This window comes from Boleophthalmus pectinirostris, unplaced genomic scaffold (assembly GCF_026225935.1).
Source record: "Boleophthalmus pectinirostris isolate CB_2022bp ecotype Guang Dong unplaced genomic scaffold, ASM2622593v1 HiC_scaffold_14, whole genome shotgun sequence".
Classification (NCBI taxonomy): Eukaryota; Metazoa; Chordata; class Actinopteri; order Gobiiformes; family Gobiidae; genus Boleophthalmus; species Boleophthalmus pectinirostris.
Genome location: NW_026571047.1, coordinates 28,020,283 through 28,038,471, shown reverse-complemented (window position 1 = coordinate 28,038,471; position 18,189 = coordinate 28,020,283). Strand labels below are relative to the sequence as shown.

The 18,189-nt window shown below is 39.8% G+C and overlaps 1 protein-coding gene across 1 annotated transcript in view; it reads left to right on the top strand.

The window, feature by feature from the left end:
• Window positions 1–18,189, top strand: part of usp54b (ubiquitin specific peptidase 54b) — a 180,581-nt gene that overhangs the window by 43,192 nt on the left and 119,200 nt on the right. Inside the window, exons 4-6 of the mRNA XM_055149922.1 lie at window positions 1,536–1,649; window positions 6,440–6,522; window positions 8,294–8,296. Coding sequence (XP_055005897.1) covers window positions 1,536–1,649; window positions 6,440–6,522; window positions 8,294–8,296 — 200 coding nt within the window. The remainder of the gene's footprint in view (window positions 1–1,535; window positions 1,650–6,439; window positions 6,523–8,293; window positions 8,297–18,189) is intronic.

The following is an 18,189-nucleotide window of genomic DNA, read 5'->3' as shown; positions in this document are numbered from 1 at the left end:
GTCTGTGCGTGCGTGTAGAGCGTGGGCTTGTGTGGGACCCGTGGGTGCTGTCTGATCGATTGGGTGTAAATGTGTTCAGTCAGGGAATCCGCCGGAGCTCTTATGAAATATAGATGCAGCTCCAACTCCACAGATTAGACCAGCCCACGCAGGCCACACGCGACGCCCCGTCTGCAGTCTGCATGAAGGAAACCACACGATTTAAGATCTTTTATGTCTCAAATCGATAAAATAAATTAATAAAAATAAGATTCGTAAATAAAATGTCAAATGTTTGGGAGATTTTGTTTAATCTGCAGCAGTGATGTGCAAAAAATTTTGATCTATTTGCCTTTTTTTCATGGAGGGTTATTCACCTTCTTGGCTCCGTGGAGATGTTTTTGCTTTGCTGGGAATGTTCCACAGTTTGGCTTTAAGCTTATCTTCATGGAGACAAGCAGGTGAAGCTACAGGTCAGATCTGTGGAGAGGCGAGTGCATTTTTATGCTAGGGTTTGTAAGGAATTTACCTTGAGAATCAACAAGTTTGTCTAAAGTGTAAAGGACAAACAATCTAAATAAATTTTAAAAATCTAAATAAAAAAAAAAAAAAATCGTTTTTTCAGTTTTAAATTTTGTGTTTAAATGAAGAAAGGAAAAAACGGATAACGACCGTTTCCCGTTTACGTGACTCCCATGACTGCAATGCCGGACTTTTGCACTGCATACAGACTGAACCAGGACTGATCCAGGTCCAGGACCAGAGCGGGACCAGACCGGGACCAGACCAGACAGGACTCCAGACCGGGACCAGACCGGACAGGACTGACCAGACCAAGACTGAGACCAGACCAAACCGACCAGGACTGAGACCGGACCAGACCGAGACTGAGATCAGAACTGAAACCGGGACCAGACCGAGGACCAGACCGGACCAGACAAGACTGAGATCAGAACTGAAACCGGGACCAGACCGAGACTGAGGCCAGACTGAAACCAGACCAGGACCAGGCCGGGCTGAGCGGGGAGACCAGGACTGAGACCGGACTGAGACCGGACTGAGACCGGGACTGAGACCGGAACTGAGACCGAGACCAAGACCGGACCAGACCAGAGGCTCAGAGCCCACGGCAGGGCCGGAGCTCGGAAGTCTGAGGTTCTGGACCCTCGGAGGCTCGGAGTGAAAGTCTCCGTCAGTTCACTGGTCTGGTCCCGGTCTGGTCCCGGTCGTCCCGGTCCTGGTCCTGGACCTGGTTCAGTCCTGGTTCAGTCTTTATGCAGCGCAAAAGTCCGGCATCTCAGTTTAAGTCATGAAAACAGGAAGTGGACTTTATCTGTTTTTTCCATTCTTCATTCAAACACAAAATCAAAAACTGCCAAAACTAATCATTATCCATTTTTTCATTTTGGTTTTGGAGACAAATAAGGAACAAAAGTGTTGTTTTTTTTGTTTTCTTATTTTTGGTTTTGTATTGAAAAACGAATGAACGAATGATACACGGATTTTTGTGTCTTCTTCTCTTGGTTTATTTTTGCCTGTTGTTGTTTTTGGTGTAGGAGAACCTGCTGATGCGTCTTCACTTCCACATCAGCGCAGAGAGCAGAGAGGACATCTGCACCGCCAAACACTGCATCCCACACCAGAAGTTCGCCATGATGCTTTTTGAACAGGTGGGACCCATTCAAAACTGCACTCATATACAAGAAAACCAAACAGCAAATGCCACAGGATACAGCTATATGAGAAAATAAGAAGCAAGAGGAGATGTTTTATATAACCGCGCATAACTTTCCAACCATAAAAGATAGAAACTTACTTTTTTTCCTTGATAAAAAAGCTTTCCGAGCATATTTCTGGGATTATCCTACGTCACACCCACGCTGCATGATGACGTAGTGAAAATGAGTGTCCAATAGGAAAGCTATTTTCCAAACGCATGTGCTCCATACATTTTAATTGGCCCAAACTTTGCCAAAGAGTGTAGTGAGTCAAGATAGTCGATTGCTCTAAGTGTCTGTGTTCGTAACAATTGAAAAATCTGCTCTAAGTGCAGTTATATCTCAAGTAAATGGCAAATTATGCATCTTGATCCCTTGCTATTTTTTATTTGAAACGTTTATTTCAGTCATAATGTACAAATCCAAATGTGATCAGCACCATGGAAATGCAGGAAGTGATGCGGCTCTGAGCTCTGAACCTGACACGAGCTGTTTCCATGACTGACACCAGGAAAGTAAAGGGGCAATTGCGTTTTTTTCCTTTTGGTTTTGAGGCAATAAGGATAAACAGGGTTCCCTCTCTTTTTCACTGACAAAATTCGAAAGCTTTTCCATGACTTTTTCATGATCTAAAGTGAATTTTCCATGACTTTACAGCACCTACATGTGTAGAATTGATCATATTTTTAGGGTTAAATATGAAATAAAACCCTTTCCACTCACATTGTGGTTTGGGATTATAGTTTTTTAACATTCAAAATACTGTCAGTGCATTTATTGTCGTCTCTTTTAAATAAAAGGCGCATATGTTTGGAAATGTATTTATTTATTTATTTATTTGTAAAGGGACAATGCACATTAATCAACATCAAAACAATGTAAATGTGCCCGAGTTCGCCGATAAGAGCTAATTTGCATCGGCAGTCAAAAAAGCATCTTAAAAGAAAATACTCTTAAAAGTTACACATAAAAAATTACAAAAAATGTACAATAAGATTGCAAATATACAATAAAAGTGTTCACACATTTGCGTTTCTAAAAGCCACTTTTATCATTCTAATAATCATGGTCACATGGTCACGTTTTTCTGTAGTGCTTTTCCACCTTCAAGGCTCAAAGCGCTTTACAACAAGGAACCACTCACCCATTCACACACCAGTGTACGCAGACACTGTTGGCAAGGTGGGTTAAGTGTCTTGCCCAAGGACACAACGGCAGCATTCATCTGTGGGAGCCGGAATCACATAGTCTAATGAGAATTTAACAGAACGCTGTAGCTGCGTGAAAGAGAGACTAAAATTCCACGGCTTTTCCAAAACTTTCATTGAATTTACACTATTCCATGACTTTTCCAGGCCTAGAAAATGACATTTTCAACTTCCATGACTTTTCCAGGATTTTCATGACCGTGGGAACCCTGCATAGACCCAAGTAGGTGACGGACCCCGACCAAAAAACGTTACACAATGCACCTTTAAGCTTAAAAACGTTGTATTTTCAGTTTGAGGAATCGTGTGTTGTTCTATATTACATCAGCGCTCAGAAAATCTACCACCACAGCCCTGTACACATTCACATTCTTCTTTTTTTTCCCCAATTTTAAGGCATCACATTTTGATACAGATAAATATAATCCACTGTTCTGTAGGCGGGACTGTCAGATGGGATCAATATTCTGGTTTAAAATGAACAAAATATGAAATTATCATCTACGTTTGTCATAGAATTATAACTAAATAAAACAAAAATCAGTTTCAGGTAGGAAAGGAAAATGGAAAGGTAGAAAAATCTCAATAAACCTAAGCTATGCACAAAATGAAGGAGCTTTTCTGGTGTGACACTGCGCCTCTGTGCCGCCATAAGGTTCCACAGCGCGGCTTTAAGCTCGAGCCTTCATCAGTGCTGCTCCCTGGTCCCTCTGTAGAGCCAGGCCATAAACCCAGACCAATAAAGTCAACTTCACTGGACATAAGGGCTCCATCACACGCTCTCTCCTCTGCTCCGGTCCCAGTTTTATTCATTTTAAAAGGAGCATAATGAGATAAAGCAACATTCTGGAGCTTTTAACATTGTTTAATACATATATATCGAGTAATGTTTGAGTGCAAAATTGCCAAAGCGCGTTCCTAGTTTGTGGATTTTCACAAATGCACTGACAATGGCAATAAAGCGTGTGTGTATGGCATTAAAGCTGCACTCTGTAACCTGCTTGTTTCCATGGAGATGTCATTGCTCTGCCTGAAATGCTCCACAGTATGACAATAAACAGATCTAACTTACATTTATTCAATTACAGGTGGTTTTATAGCTCAAAAATACCTAGAAAAACAGGGATTCTGACTGTGAGCGGGGTCGCCTTTCCGCAGATCTGGCCTGTAACTTGGCCTGGTTTGATCTCCATCAAGTATGTTCCACAAATGTTCCATATTACGCTCCTCAAACTTGCCTTATTGATCTAGAGGTGTACAGTCATTTCAGTTGACAACGATCCTGTCTTTAGGGTTGAATGAATAATGGGACCACTTTATGAATTTTTGGAAACACTTTAGTTTAGGGACCACATATTAATAGCTAGTTAACAGTAAAATCCATAATAAGTGGATAATTACATACTTGTTACTATTTAAAAAGTACTTTCAATGCATTTGGGTCAAGTGGTAACAGAGGGAAACAGGGGCAGATTTTTTACATTCAAATGTCTCTTATTCAGAAACTAGAGGGACTATTGAAATAAGTAAAGTATCAGAATGTAGGAAAGTAACAGAGGGAATGAAATATGCAGCACTTTTTGGGCAATAAATACAAACAGTGATAACTCTTGGTTCTCACTTACATATCCTTAACAAACTGGTTTGAATATTTGCTTCATATAGTTTTCTACCATATGGTACAAGATTAGGTTGAAAAACCTCTTACTTTTTGAGTAATGAGATTTTTGATTTTTTATTCATGGTAACGGAGGGAAAATTGTGCAAGCAAGTAGAAGGTGCATGATTTTGTATAATTTGTCACTTTTTTCTTCTGAATATTTTAATATTACTTCACAATGAAAGGAAACTATTTCTATAAAATATGTCAGTCCTTCCAAGCAAATTTTTATCATTTTAAATACATTTTTTTTTTGAAAAATCATGTACCTTCATCAACAGTTCAAAGATGGAATAACACAAGATATGATGAAATACATCAGTTTATTTACATGATTTGCAGGTCTTTGAAATTTGGGAAATAATTTTTGTTCCATGTTTCATACATGGTCTGTTTAAAATGTATGTAACTTTAGAACCAAAAATGGTACAGAAAAAAGGTCAACAGTTTGATAAACTAGAGTACATATGTATCTGTTCAATACATTTTTATATCAGATGAATTAACTTGAATTTTTGGCCTTGTTGTTTACTTCTGCTTGATCGAGCCCATTTTTGTCTAAGGTTGTAATTTGCTCATATTAAGCCATGAACTATTTTCTCAAATTACAGTAGTGGAGATTACAATAGATGTTTCTGTACACACACTGAAATCTTAATAAGCATTAATAAGTGTTTAATTAATAGCTAAGTAACAGCAAATTATCATACCAATTGGCACTTATTTAGTGATTAATATGTGGTCTCTAAACTAAAGTGTCACCAAATTTTTTATTGTGTAAAAATACATTTAACTTTTGTTTATTTATACTAACAGAGAAGAGGCTGAACTTTGCCAGTTTTTGTTTCATGTGGATAGGCCGAGCAATTACTGTATTTTTCTGACTATAAGTCGCAGCAGCCAAAAAATTAGCGATGAAGAAGAAGAAAAAAACAAATTGCACCGGATTATCAGTCGCAGTTTTTTGGGAAAATGTATTTTATAAAATCAGAGACCAGGAACCGACATTTCATCTTGAAAGTCAAGTTCTAACAATAGAACAACAGACTGTTAATATCACATATGAACAGTTCTTCAGATAAACTATAACATAAAGAACCGAACAGAACAAGTTTAACAAACTCTCCATCTCACTCCAAATCACTAAATCCATTCAATTCTTCATCCTCGGTGTCACTTCTGAGCAACTCCACGACCTCCGGAGGTAAACAGAGCACCACTTCCTCTTCTGTGTCGCTGTTGTCAGACTCAGCATCAGTTCCAGTTAGAATTATTCCGGCCTTTCTGAATCATGACAGGATGGTTTTCGTTGTCACTGAAGTCCAGGCTTTGTTGATCCATCCAGCGACTTCCAGGAAAGTTTCATGTCTCAGGTGCATCCTCCTGGTTGCCATGGAGCTGTGTTCTCCATCCCCTCTTTCTGCCAGTCCCTCACAAGTTTCTTGCTCACTCTAAACTTTCTTACCGCTGCTCAATTACCATTTTAGGCTGCATGTTTCACTACTTGCAGAAGGACAACGGCTTTTTCTGCAGGAGACATGCGCAATAGAGTGAAGTGACAGTGGTACAGGAGTAAGAGGAGCAGCAGATACTGACACACAAGCCTCGAGCGCCCTCTTGAGGCTGTCAGTGTAAACATTTTAATATATAAGTCTCACCGGAAACACTCAAACCATGAAAAAAGTGCATCTTACAGTCCGAAAATTAAGGTACAGAGATATGAACCACAAACCAGGTCAACCAATCTGCAGTCTTACAATTAAACAGCAAATCCTACCGCAGGAGTCTGACCTGTCCTCCCGATCTGAGAATGTCGCGTTGTCACGTTAACCCGCCTATTAACACGTGTTGTTTTGTTTTGTTTTGTTTTGCAGTGCGTGTGTACCAGCTGTGGAGCCACGTCCGACCCCCTGCCCTTCATTCAGATGGTCCACTACATCTCCACCACGTCTCTATGGTGCGTGCCGTGCTCCCGTAGTACACAAACGCAGTACTCGCACACGCAGCGTACACACACACACGCGCACACACACACGCGCGCGCACACACACAGGAGCAGTAGAAGTAGCCCGTGGCGGTATCTGGACGGTCCTACAGAAGGTACAGCATGTTCCCTGATCCTGTGCCTGGAGCTGAGTCTGTCTCCGCCTCATACATATGCAGGTGGAGCGTCCCTAGAACTAATACACTGTAAAAGCACAACGTCAAACTAAACACCTTTATTTTATCTTTTTAACGTACTAGCTCAAAAAAAACTCTACATTTAAGTATAATGAGGAGTTAGAATAAATGAAACCAATCTCCTGTCCTGTTGCAAGGTAAGATATGAGACTTAAAGGGCCCATATTACCCTCTTTTCTGATCTATGTTATAATTTTGTTTCCTCATCACAAACAGACTTGGAGTTTTGTTTAATTTACTCATGTTTAACACACAAACCCTGCATTTTTAGACTGAGTTCTTCAGAAAAAAGTGGAGCAGAGCGTTTTGAGTTTTGGAGATATACACAGACTAATAATTAAAGGTTATTCAAACATGTGTGAATGAAACAAAACCCAACTCCAGGTCTGTTTATGAGAAGGTGACAGCATTATGACATGGCTAAAAGCTCTCGAGAGTCAATTTAGTGTAATATAGGACCTAAAAAACTAAAATTATGATTGAAAAATACCCCAAAACAGGACAACTTTTGATCATTCCTAATGAGTTGAACAATGTGTCTTGATCTTTATAAAAAACTAAACGGTAAAATTCAAACAACTGTAATTATTTGTGATGATAATGGCTTTCTATAAAATATGTATTTATTTATATATATATTTAAATTAGGGGTGTCAAATTATCGCGTTAATTGCGATTAATTAATTACAGTCATATTTAGCGCGTTATGTTTTTTAATCGCGTTAATCTCATTTTTAATCTCTAACTTTAGTGTTTCTGTATGTGAGTTGCTTTATTATAAAACCTGTTTTTATGTGTTGTTGGGACAACAACACACACACACATTTATACATTTATAAATTTTTTTATTTCGGTAATTCCACTCATTGCCGGAAAGCCACACAAAACACGCGCAGTAAGAGCGATGTAAACATTATGGTAACGTTGACGGCGTCAGTCGCACAATGGACGAGGTCGAAGAGCCAGTAGAACAGAGTCAGCAGTGCACAGGTAAAAACACATTCGTGTCTTGGAAATTATTCTCCCGACGTGAAATATAAAAGAAAATAACAAATATAATATCGCCTGAAAACAACCTGCATAGGACTCATGATGTCTGCACTACTGTCCTATAGTGACCTGCCACATGAGGGGACACGCACACAACACACACACACACACACAAACACACACACACACACACACACACACACACACACACACACAAACACACACCTTCATCATCGTCATTAACCTGAGAACGCGCGGACCACGTTTCCTTTCGTAGTTACTGCGTGGACACCGACGTGCTCCCGTGAGCCGCGTGTGGATCGTGTTTTCTCGCGTACGTAAACCGCGCTTCCTCCTGTGCCTCTAAACCAGAACTAACACCAAGACTAAAACCAGGACTAAACCAGGTCTAAACCAGGACTAAACCAGGACTAAACCAGGTCTAAACCATTACTAAACCAGAACTAAAACCAGGAACTAAAACCAGGTCTAAACCAGGACTAAACCAGAACTAACACCAGGACTAAAACCAGGATTAATCCATTCCAGGACTAAAGTAGGTCTAAACCAGGTCTAAACCAGGTCTAAACCAGGACTAAAACCAGTGATCTCATATATAAAGCATTTCTCTATCAATAATATTTTTAATATGGTTAAGGAAAGACTGGACTTTTTATTGTCTTTAAGTAGACAAAAGTTATTATGTTCAGATTTCCTCGTCTTTGCTACTTTACAGCAAACAGTTTCTTATTCATGGAGACTTGGGCTCAACAGCCAATTTGGAGAGATTTGTTAAACAATAAATGACTTTATAAAGTCACTTTTTTAAATCTATATCAGTCTTTTGATCTGCCACAATAATGTAATAATGAATTTAAATGAAAATACCTCAAATTGAAGCTTTTCTCAGCAATTTTTAGGTGAGATTAAAATGAGATTAATTAGATTAATTAATTACAGATCATAATTAATTAATCTCTCTTTTTTTTTTAATCGCATGACAGCACTAATTTAAATGCCTTTACACTTTTTTTTCAAAATAGATCCATAAGATTTGGACCAAAGATGCAAACACGAGCCACAACAGTATGACTACGCTCAGACTGCAGCCTGAAGTTAAGTTTTAATGTCTGAACGACACAGATCAGATTTTTTCAAATACGACCCAGGTCACTTGAACATGTGCTCCTAAAACCAATACATATCCGATCTTTTGACATGCGACTTCAGTCTGAACGGCCAGGTCACATTCATCCCACCTACACGTCACAAATGTAAACAAACGTTCTTCTTCTCAAACGAAAATTGTGTCTGAACTCCGTGTGAGTGAAGCAGTGACGCACAAAACAATCATCAACAATCATCAACCACCGTTCTTGGCTGCGACTTTGCACTCACACGTTCCTTTCTACGGGCGTTGCTGCCACCGCCCCACAAAATGACATGGCCAAAAACCTCGTCCTTCTCCGTCTCGATCTCCTCCTTAAAACAAATAAACTGTACCGTATTTTCCGCACTATTAGGCGCTCAGGATTATAAGGCGCACTGTTATTAAATGGTCTATTTTCAAACTTTTTTCACAAATAAACCGCACTGGACTTTAAAGGAAACACAACAGTGTGATGGGTGAGTGGTTTTGTTTGTTTGTGTCGTTCACGGTGACTCTGGGCTTCGTTCAGTTGTGGCGTGTAGGGAGGGTGCTGTCTGGGACCAACGGATTGTCGGCGTGTTCGCAGTGACTCAGTTGTTCAGTCGTGTCTAGAAGCGGCACATTGCGCTCGCTTTTTCGGTTCGTTCCTCCGTTCCGTTCCTCGACGGCGTGGAGTGATGAGTGTAGCTGCGAGTGTTTTTTTTCGCCGTGCGGTCGCTGTCTGCTCCGTGTGTGTTTGCGTGCGCTGCGGGTGGTGCGGCTTTGTAATTTACTGAAGTCGTACTGTGACACCCGAGTGGATTCGTGTATAGGGCGCTCTGGATTGTGGGGCGCGCGGTCATTTTTTGATGGGGTTGGAGGCTTTTGAGCGCGCCTAATATTCCGGAAAATACGGTACATGTTCTGGCAACAGCAACTTTAAAATCGCCAGGTGCTCAATGCTCACGTCCATGTTTAGGCGACTTCCGTAAACACTGAGACTGCTCGCTGTTTGTGACATTGTCGCATCCTCCAATGTGCATGAGGGACACTTTTGGGGCGTTTAAAGTTCACACTGGAGATCACATACAAGTCGCATTTAATTAGAAATGTGAACGACCTCGCAAAAAAATCGGATTTCACCAAAAAATCCGAATTGAGCCTTAAAGGTTGTATAGAGGATTTTCCAAGGAATGAGAAATCCAGCGACTGTTTGTCCTTTTTCAAATGTTGCGCATGCGTGAAACCACCCCCCCTCCCCTACAGCTCCTACGTAGAAACGCCTCCTCCCGCCTCCTCTTTACGCCAGAAACAGGTTTGTTTACAGCCGGTGCTGCACATGACTTGTAAACAACTAACTACAGTGTTGGTTAGGCAAGGTGGAGAAGTGAGGAGCGGGGGGAGCAGGTGCGCGGACATTTCGTTCGCGGACGAGAAGTGAGGAGCAGGGAGAGGAGAGAGGAGAGGGGAGCGGTGCGCGGAGATTCCGTGCCCGGAGAAGTGAGGAGCAGGGGGAAGAGCGGAACGGGGAGCGGGGACAGGAGCAGGAAAGGGGTGCAGAGAAGGTTGCGCGGAGATTCCGTGCGAATGAACTAACTACAACACGCAGCAGCAAGCGGACTCTTTCTTTGCCTTGAAAATTACGTTTTCAGACATAGGATATCACTTTCGTGTCCTGAAAAACGTTTGTCTCGCTCTTGGAAATAAAGTACGTTTTCATAATAAGCAGAAGTTTCCTGTCCAGGAGTAATTTGTGGACCAGTGCGTCAGTCTTTAGACCCTGTGTCTGCTTCAGTTGTGCCATCGCTGGAATGAATCTTCAAGAATCACCTTAGTTTGGCTTCACTGCTTTTCCCCTTGTCTTCTTCTTTCAGCGACCTCAAAAACGGACTTTCTTTTGCGGCGAACTGCTCCTGGATTCTTGTCGCCATTGCAACAAACTTTGTGCGAACTGCGAGGAAGATATAGGTCAAAAAAAGCCGCTAAGAACTGTTGCGTTGGTGGAGTAAACAGCGTCTGTGCGTCTTGCGTCTGTGGACTGCGTGACAGTCGTACGCAAACCACGTACCGGCGGCGCGCAGGCAAGTCAGTTACGCTAGAAACGTAGGGAGATTGATTGACAGCCTGTCAGCTCACAGATAACGAGGCAGTGTCGTTATCTATTGGCAAATGTTTAGCCCCACCACGTCCAGAGTTGATTAATTTTTATTCTCTTTTTTTTTGGTCATCATAATTACAAGGCTACTGCATCTCTATAATGCTATCATTGACAACTTGAAACAAAAAAAATCCTCCATACAACCTTTAAGCCCTGCAGTCTGAACGTAGCCTATGATAAGGAAATATCTGTTTTATCTTATTATTTATTGTCAATTATAATCGTAAAACATCGCACAGACACTTCTTAATCGTTTATACCTACTAGTCGAAGATTCGCAGTTTTATATTAAAGCGCTCTCTGTCCCTCTGAACGCTCCTGTTATTTTTTACAGTGCATCTCACACATATACGCATACGCACACACACGCACAGGCACATGCAGGTGAGGCGTTCGTGTGCCCTCCGCGCGGTTACGTAAAACCAAAATCCCACACCTCTTAAGTCAATGGAGTGAGGAACTGCAGGGAAGTAATCAATCAGCAGTTTAATTCAGTGCACCCAGGGGCCCGGACAAATCCATACAGTGTGAGAGCGGGAAATAACAGAGGAGGAGGTGTTCTGTTCCTACAGCAGAGGAGGAGCTACAACGGAAAGAGACGGAAAGAAAAAGTAAAGATAGGCCTGTGTGTTTACAGATGATTATAAAAATACACAATCGGTTATAGTAGATTCTAGGTGCTGTATGTATGTTTGTAATTTGAGTTAAAAATGACTTAATTTGGGAACTTTTTTAGACCTTTTTAGACTTCTGCAATATAATGTTCTTTACCTGGAGTTGTGTTTTGTTTCATTCACATGTTTAACACATAAATCCTGCATTTTTAGATGAGTAGAGTTCTTCTCTCAAACGGAAACGCTCTGTTCCACCTTGTGATGTCATGTGGTAATTCTGAAGGGTTTCCAATGTCTTTTTAAACTCCACACACCTTCACTAGAATCATTTGGATGATTTCAGACCAGGAATTGTCAAACTTTACTGAAAAAAGGGTCTAAAACTTAGCTGTTAACTTGAAAACTACCACTTCATGACATCACAAGGTGGAACAAAGCGTTTTGAGCTTTGGAGATGTAGACAGACTAATGATAAAGGATTAGTCAAAAAACAAAAACATAACTCCAGGTTTGTTTTTGACTGTTTAAAGAGTCAGTTTTGTCTAATAAAGGACCTTTAATGATACAGTGTGGAACATTCCTGGTCCAGAAAAGTTATGTAGTGCTACTTTATACGGTATTTTGTTTCATTATACTATTGCAAAATTGGACTTTTGCCTTGTTTACATAGCCTGATTCATCAGCCGGTTTCCACGAAGTGAAACTGGCAGATTAATAGCAAAACTCCAGGTCTGTTTATGAGAAGGTAACAGCATTCTAACATGGCTAAAAGCTCTCGAGAATCAATTTAGTGTAATATAGGACCTAAAAAACTTAAATTATTGTTCCTGAGTAGTTGGACAATGTGTCTTGATCTTTATGAAAACTAAAAAGTAAAATTCAAACAACTGTAATTATTTGTGATGGAAATTACTTTGTATAAAATAGAACAATATTTTTAAATAATCATGTTATGCAATTTGAGTAGTGATTTTTTTATTTTTTTTGTTAAACTTTTTTAGTATCATGACAATAAACTGTTAGCCTGATTCATCAGCCAGTTTCACTTTGTGGAAACCGTCTGACCTCGCAGCGTTAGGATACTTTCGCTCGACGGTAGGCGGGTATTTTTTTTTATTTAACCAATCGCTGCTGTTTGGTCGTGACGTATGTAATGCACCAAATCCCATAGGAAGAAGGGTAATAACGTCTTTCCCCTTGATAAAATTCACCAAACATTCTCTTTGTTCCGGCTTTAAATCCTCGATCTCGGGAATCGTTGCCAACACAGAATGTCTGTCTTCGTCTACATCCATCTCGACGCTTTGTTTACTGTTGTGCTGTTCCACAAAAGGGACCCAGACAGACGCTTGAGTTTGACGTCATGACTTCACAGCTTTTCACTGATTGTCCAGTGGGCGATCTACAACTTCCTGGGTTTCTACAAACCGTCTAGTGTAGTTTAATTCCTGACCTAGTCCCTGGAGAGAAATGAAACTGAGCGGAGGCACTAGGTGGTGTCAGCCTGACTATTGTTTAAGTACTTCACACATGAATCTTAAAAATGAAGAAGCGATGTACTGTACACTCCACACACGTGAACCTTTCTGTACGGGAATTGAACCAGGGACCTTCTTGCAACCGGGCGACTGTACCACTATGCCACAATAAGCTGTCATTTGCTTTTACACCAGATGCCCTTCCTCCCAGTCCTTCCCAAGAGTACAGACACACAACTTGCACAAAATATGAGCGATGTTTTGCTGTGTTATTCTTGTAATAATGTAATAATAATAACAATAAATTGGACATTCAAATCCTACTTTAAATGCAAACACAACAGCAGTGCCTGTATCAGCGTGTACACATTGCGCTCTGGTCTCCGTGTTGGCCTCTGATTAGCTCACTGCTGTTGACTTTTGCATATTTGTTAGCGGCTAAAAATAGCTCGCTAACAGCCTGGTGCAAACAGCGCGTGGTGGTTTGTTTATTTGTACTTTTGCCCCTCACTATTCGCTTGGCTGTTCCACCTCTAAATGGGACACACAAATGGTGCTTCCAGACTCCATAGAAAAGGCTAAGTCAATGCAAAACCAATCGGGAGGAAATAATGTGGCTGTTTAGTGGGTTTGTGGACTCCAGTGTGGGGAAACAGTGCAAAATAACGTGACTGTGTCGATTTTTGTAAAGGTGAGAAATAGGGGTGTCCAAAAATGCTGAATTATCGAAATATCGTGATCAATTTGATGATACATTCACTCGCAAAGACCACGACACAACAACAGCGACAGAGGTGACAGTAGCTCAGTTGGTAAGAGCGTTTGTTTACGTCACCAGGAAGCAAGAAAACGTTTGGAAATATGTGATTACAATTTCCGGCTCTGTTCGTCTGACAAAATCTAGGATAAATGAGAAAGTGTCCCATTTTTCTTCATCCTAATTGTAGCGTCCCGTTATGTTCGGCTAATCAGCAATTACAACCACACCTCAGACTAAGACTTGAGACTCGACTTGGACTTGAAGGTCAGTGACTTGGGACTTGACTCGAACTTGAGAAGCACTTTTAAATCCGATTTTTTTCTATTCTGACTGTAATGATTCACTCTAAGATCTTGTCAAGACATTTAAAAAGGAACAATTTGCTTTTCTACAACTCTTATATACTCTATAAATACTCATATATAAATATAACATGATTTTATAAGTACAGTTTATCTTAAAAGTCATATAAATTGCAAAAATCTAAGCTACTTTGGTTTAAAGACTTGAAATTACTTGGAGCTCAAAGCAGATGACTTGGACTTGACTTGGCTTTATGGGACAGTGACTCGAGACTCGACTTGGACTTGCCTGTATTTGACTTGGGACTTGACTCGGACTTGAGCTCAAAGACTTGAGACTTACTTGAGACTTGCAAAACGACGACTTGGTCCCACCTCTGGCCTTCTGCATGTTATTTTTATGCTTTTTGTATTGTTCTTTGTTGCTTGTACAGCACTTTGTAAACCTTGTTTTTAAAAGTGCTTCATAAGTAAAGATGCATTATTATTATAATTTGAATGAACACAATTAGCAAATCGCAAAGGCTGCAATTTTTAGTACCACATTTTCCTCCACAAACAGCAAAACACCCTGTAGTTTAGATCTGTATAAACATGTTCTGATATTATTCTTGTATTAGTTTTTCTATTCATGTTTCAGTCTCTTTGTCAGTTCCTCTGGATGAGTTTAAAATATAAACTTTTCCATCACGTCTTAAGACAGAAACAATCAGATTTGTTTATTTCAGTGACACATGTGAAACAACGGAGCTCATTGATCACATATCAATTACATTTTAAATATAATGACATTTCACTGACCTCAGATTAAGTGTTCAGTATGGAAGCCCATTTCCACCAGTACATAAAAAATAAAAGCCTCACAGAAACTCATAATTATGACATTTAAACTCATAATTATGACTATAACTCGTAATTAGGACTTTATAACTTGTAATTATGACTTTATAACTCATAATTATGACTTTATAACTCATAATTATGACTATAACTCATTATGTATAACTTAATTATGACTTTATAACTCTTAATTATCACTTAATAACTCATAATTATGACTATAACTCATACTTATGACTTTTAAACTCATAGTTATGACTTTATAACTCGTAACTGTGACTTTATAACTCTGACTTTATAACTCATAATTATGACTTTCTGTGAGGCTTTTATTTTTTATTTTTATATTTACTGGCACAAATGGGCTTCCATAGTTCAGTGCTTCTCGGTGATTCTGCATAAATCCGTGTTTTTTTTTTCATTCCCTGTGATATAGTTTCTTCTCTTTTTTACTTGTAAGCAGCTATATTAGTTTTCATACATGTATTTCTCTAATTGTGAAAACCTTCTTACTGCATTCTTACTGTGGTCGCCTCTCCACAGATCTGACCAGTGCCACTTCTGTCACCACGTAAACAACTTTAACGCCGTCCTTTGCCAACATCTCCATGGAAACACCGGCAAAGTTACATAGTGCACATTATCTAAACACCGTCTGGTACTTGGCGCTCAAAAGCCAAATTATTTTCATAGAAATTACGAAACCGTTCATACATTTACCGGCTCTATTTCAGTCTCGAAAACAAGAAACGCTGAGAGGCTGTTGAGGAGTTGATTTGAGGTTAGCGTCTGGGGTAAAAAGGGGAGAGGAAGTAGAAAGTGGTGACGATTAGAGGCTTGTATAACATCTCTACATGAGTCTCGGCATACAGGGCGCTCACGTCAGATCATTACGCATTTATAGATCTGTGAATATGAAAATGTCCTCTCTGTGACTCAGGGTTAGACCAGACACTGTCACCCAGTGAAGGACACTTATATAATAGACCGGCGTCCATCTACAGGGACATTAGAATAAAATATAAAGAGTCTTTTTGTACGCAGGAGGTTGATTTGGGAGGCTCGTTTTGACTTTTAGAAATGTTAGACAAACTTTACCGATGCACAAGGGAAATTATTTGGACACAGAAGCTCACACATCACAATAAAATACAATAACGAAGAGAAAAAAAACATAAACGGCGATAATGAATTCTAAATAAATAGCAAAAATAGCAGGAGACTGGTGTCAAATAGATCAGTTTTTCCCATTTTATTTTTTTTTTCTGGGGACCCATATTTTAAAAGTCACAAACCTTCACGACCCAAGTCAATAGACATTATTCGTAAATCACAAAATAACGTTGGATTTGACCATTATTGAACATTAATGAGGATATTTTATTGTTGTCTCTCTGAACAGTTAGTATTACTCAGGTTTTAAGCAATAAAAACAGTAATTGAAGCAGCAATAAAAGGATCCATAAGTCGCCTATTTGGACATTAAACGTAGCCCATTTAATTTTCTTTTCAACGTTCAACTGAAACAGCAATAGTGGGACAAAATAGTCAATAAAATAATTACAAAAAGATTAGAAATTGTACAAAACATGTCTGAACATTTCAACATGAGTCAGAACTGTATATTACAGACCTACATCCAGATCGTGACAAGGCGACCCAAAAAAACTCTATTGCGACGCACCTGAGAGTCGTCATCCAGTCTTTGGGAAACAATGAAATAAACAATCCATCTCTATTATGTCATACAGGACTTTTTGATGTTGTCATATCTCCTGAAAACCAACAATTCAAAGCATTTCAAGTCCTATTATCCACTTAAATCCATGAACAAAACATTTCAACTATGTTATTAGGTTCTTTTTTTTCAGACCTAGAGTGTTATTTCATACCTGACAGTTTCGACTGCTCACTAGCGTCTTCCTCAGAGTCACGTGATGTTGTTGTGACGTGTTGCTCAGCTGATTTAAACAGGTTTTGGCGCTGTCTTCCTACCGGTGGAGGCAGGACGACAGCGCCATCTGCAGTCCGACTTCCTCAGGACAGTATCCCAGGTGTGTGAGAGTAAAAAAGCCCCCTCGTCCCGGTTTACAGTCCTGTGGGCACGTTTCCTTATTTCGATTGCTTCCTTAATCCAGCGGCGATGTTTGTTTTCCTCTGTCCCAGTGATGTTCGCTCCGTCCCCGTCCATAACGTGGTTCTCTCTTTTGCAATGGTCAGAAATGGCCGATTTGAGTTGTTCCTGTTCTGCTTTGTGTTTCGTTGCTCGTGTGCACGCCTTCGCTGTTTCCTTCTCGCATTCTGTTCTATGTTCCTTTTTTCGTGTACTGAACGCCCTCCCTGTTTCCCCGATGTATGTTTTATTGCAGGACATGCAGGGAATTTCGTATATTACATTACATTTATGCTCCATCAGCAACATCACGTGACTCTGAGGAAGACGCTAGTGAGCAGTCGAAACTGTCAGGTATGAAATAACACTCTAGGTCTGGAAAAAAAAGAGAAAAAAAGAACCTAATAACATAGAATATTGGAAGACCAAATGAATCTCATTGGACTAAAACATTTCAACTTTTCTAGGTGGACCTGTCTGTGTTTTTGTAGCACGTTCCAGGCAGCAGGAGAGATCAACAGCAGATCAGACGCAGCACTCAGTCTGTTTCTGTGCTTTGTTTTCATTTTTGTGAGCGCAGAAAATCCAAATTCACACATATATGTAGTAGTGAAAGGAATAAGCACAGGAGATTCTGATGAAATGTTCATCCAGAATGACAAGGTTATGGATCAGAACTGTATATTTTAGATCTACATGCAGATTGTGACAAGGCGACTCAAAAAAAAAAAAAATCTCTTGCAACCCACCTGAGAGTCTCGACCCAGACTTTGAAACAATTAAATGAAGCATAATTATAAATATATGTATGTACAAGTTAAAAAAATATGGAAATGTGGTAATATAAAGCCAAGAGGTCATAAGGAAAAACAGTGCAAAGATGATATAATGATTGACAGGACATAAGGTTATCTGTTACATAAGGCTGAGTTGTTGTTTGTATGAATGTTTATAGATCTGGTATTGATTACAGATTGTCAATACTCATCCAGTTATGTATTAGGGGACAGAAAACACATTTGACTTTTAACTTCAGCTCAGTACATGCGGTCCTGGCGT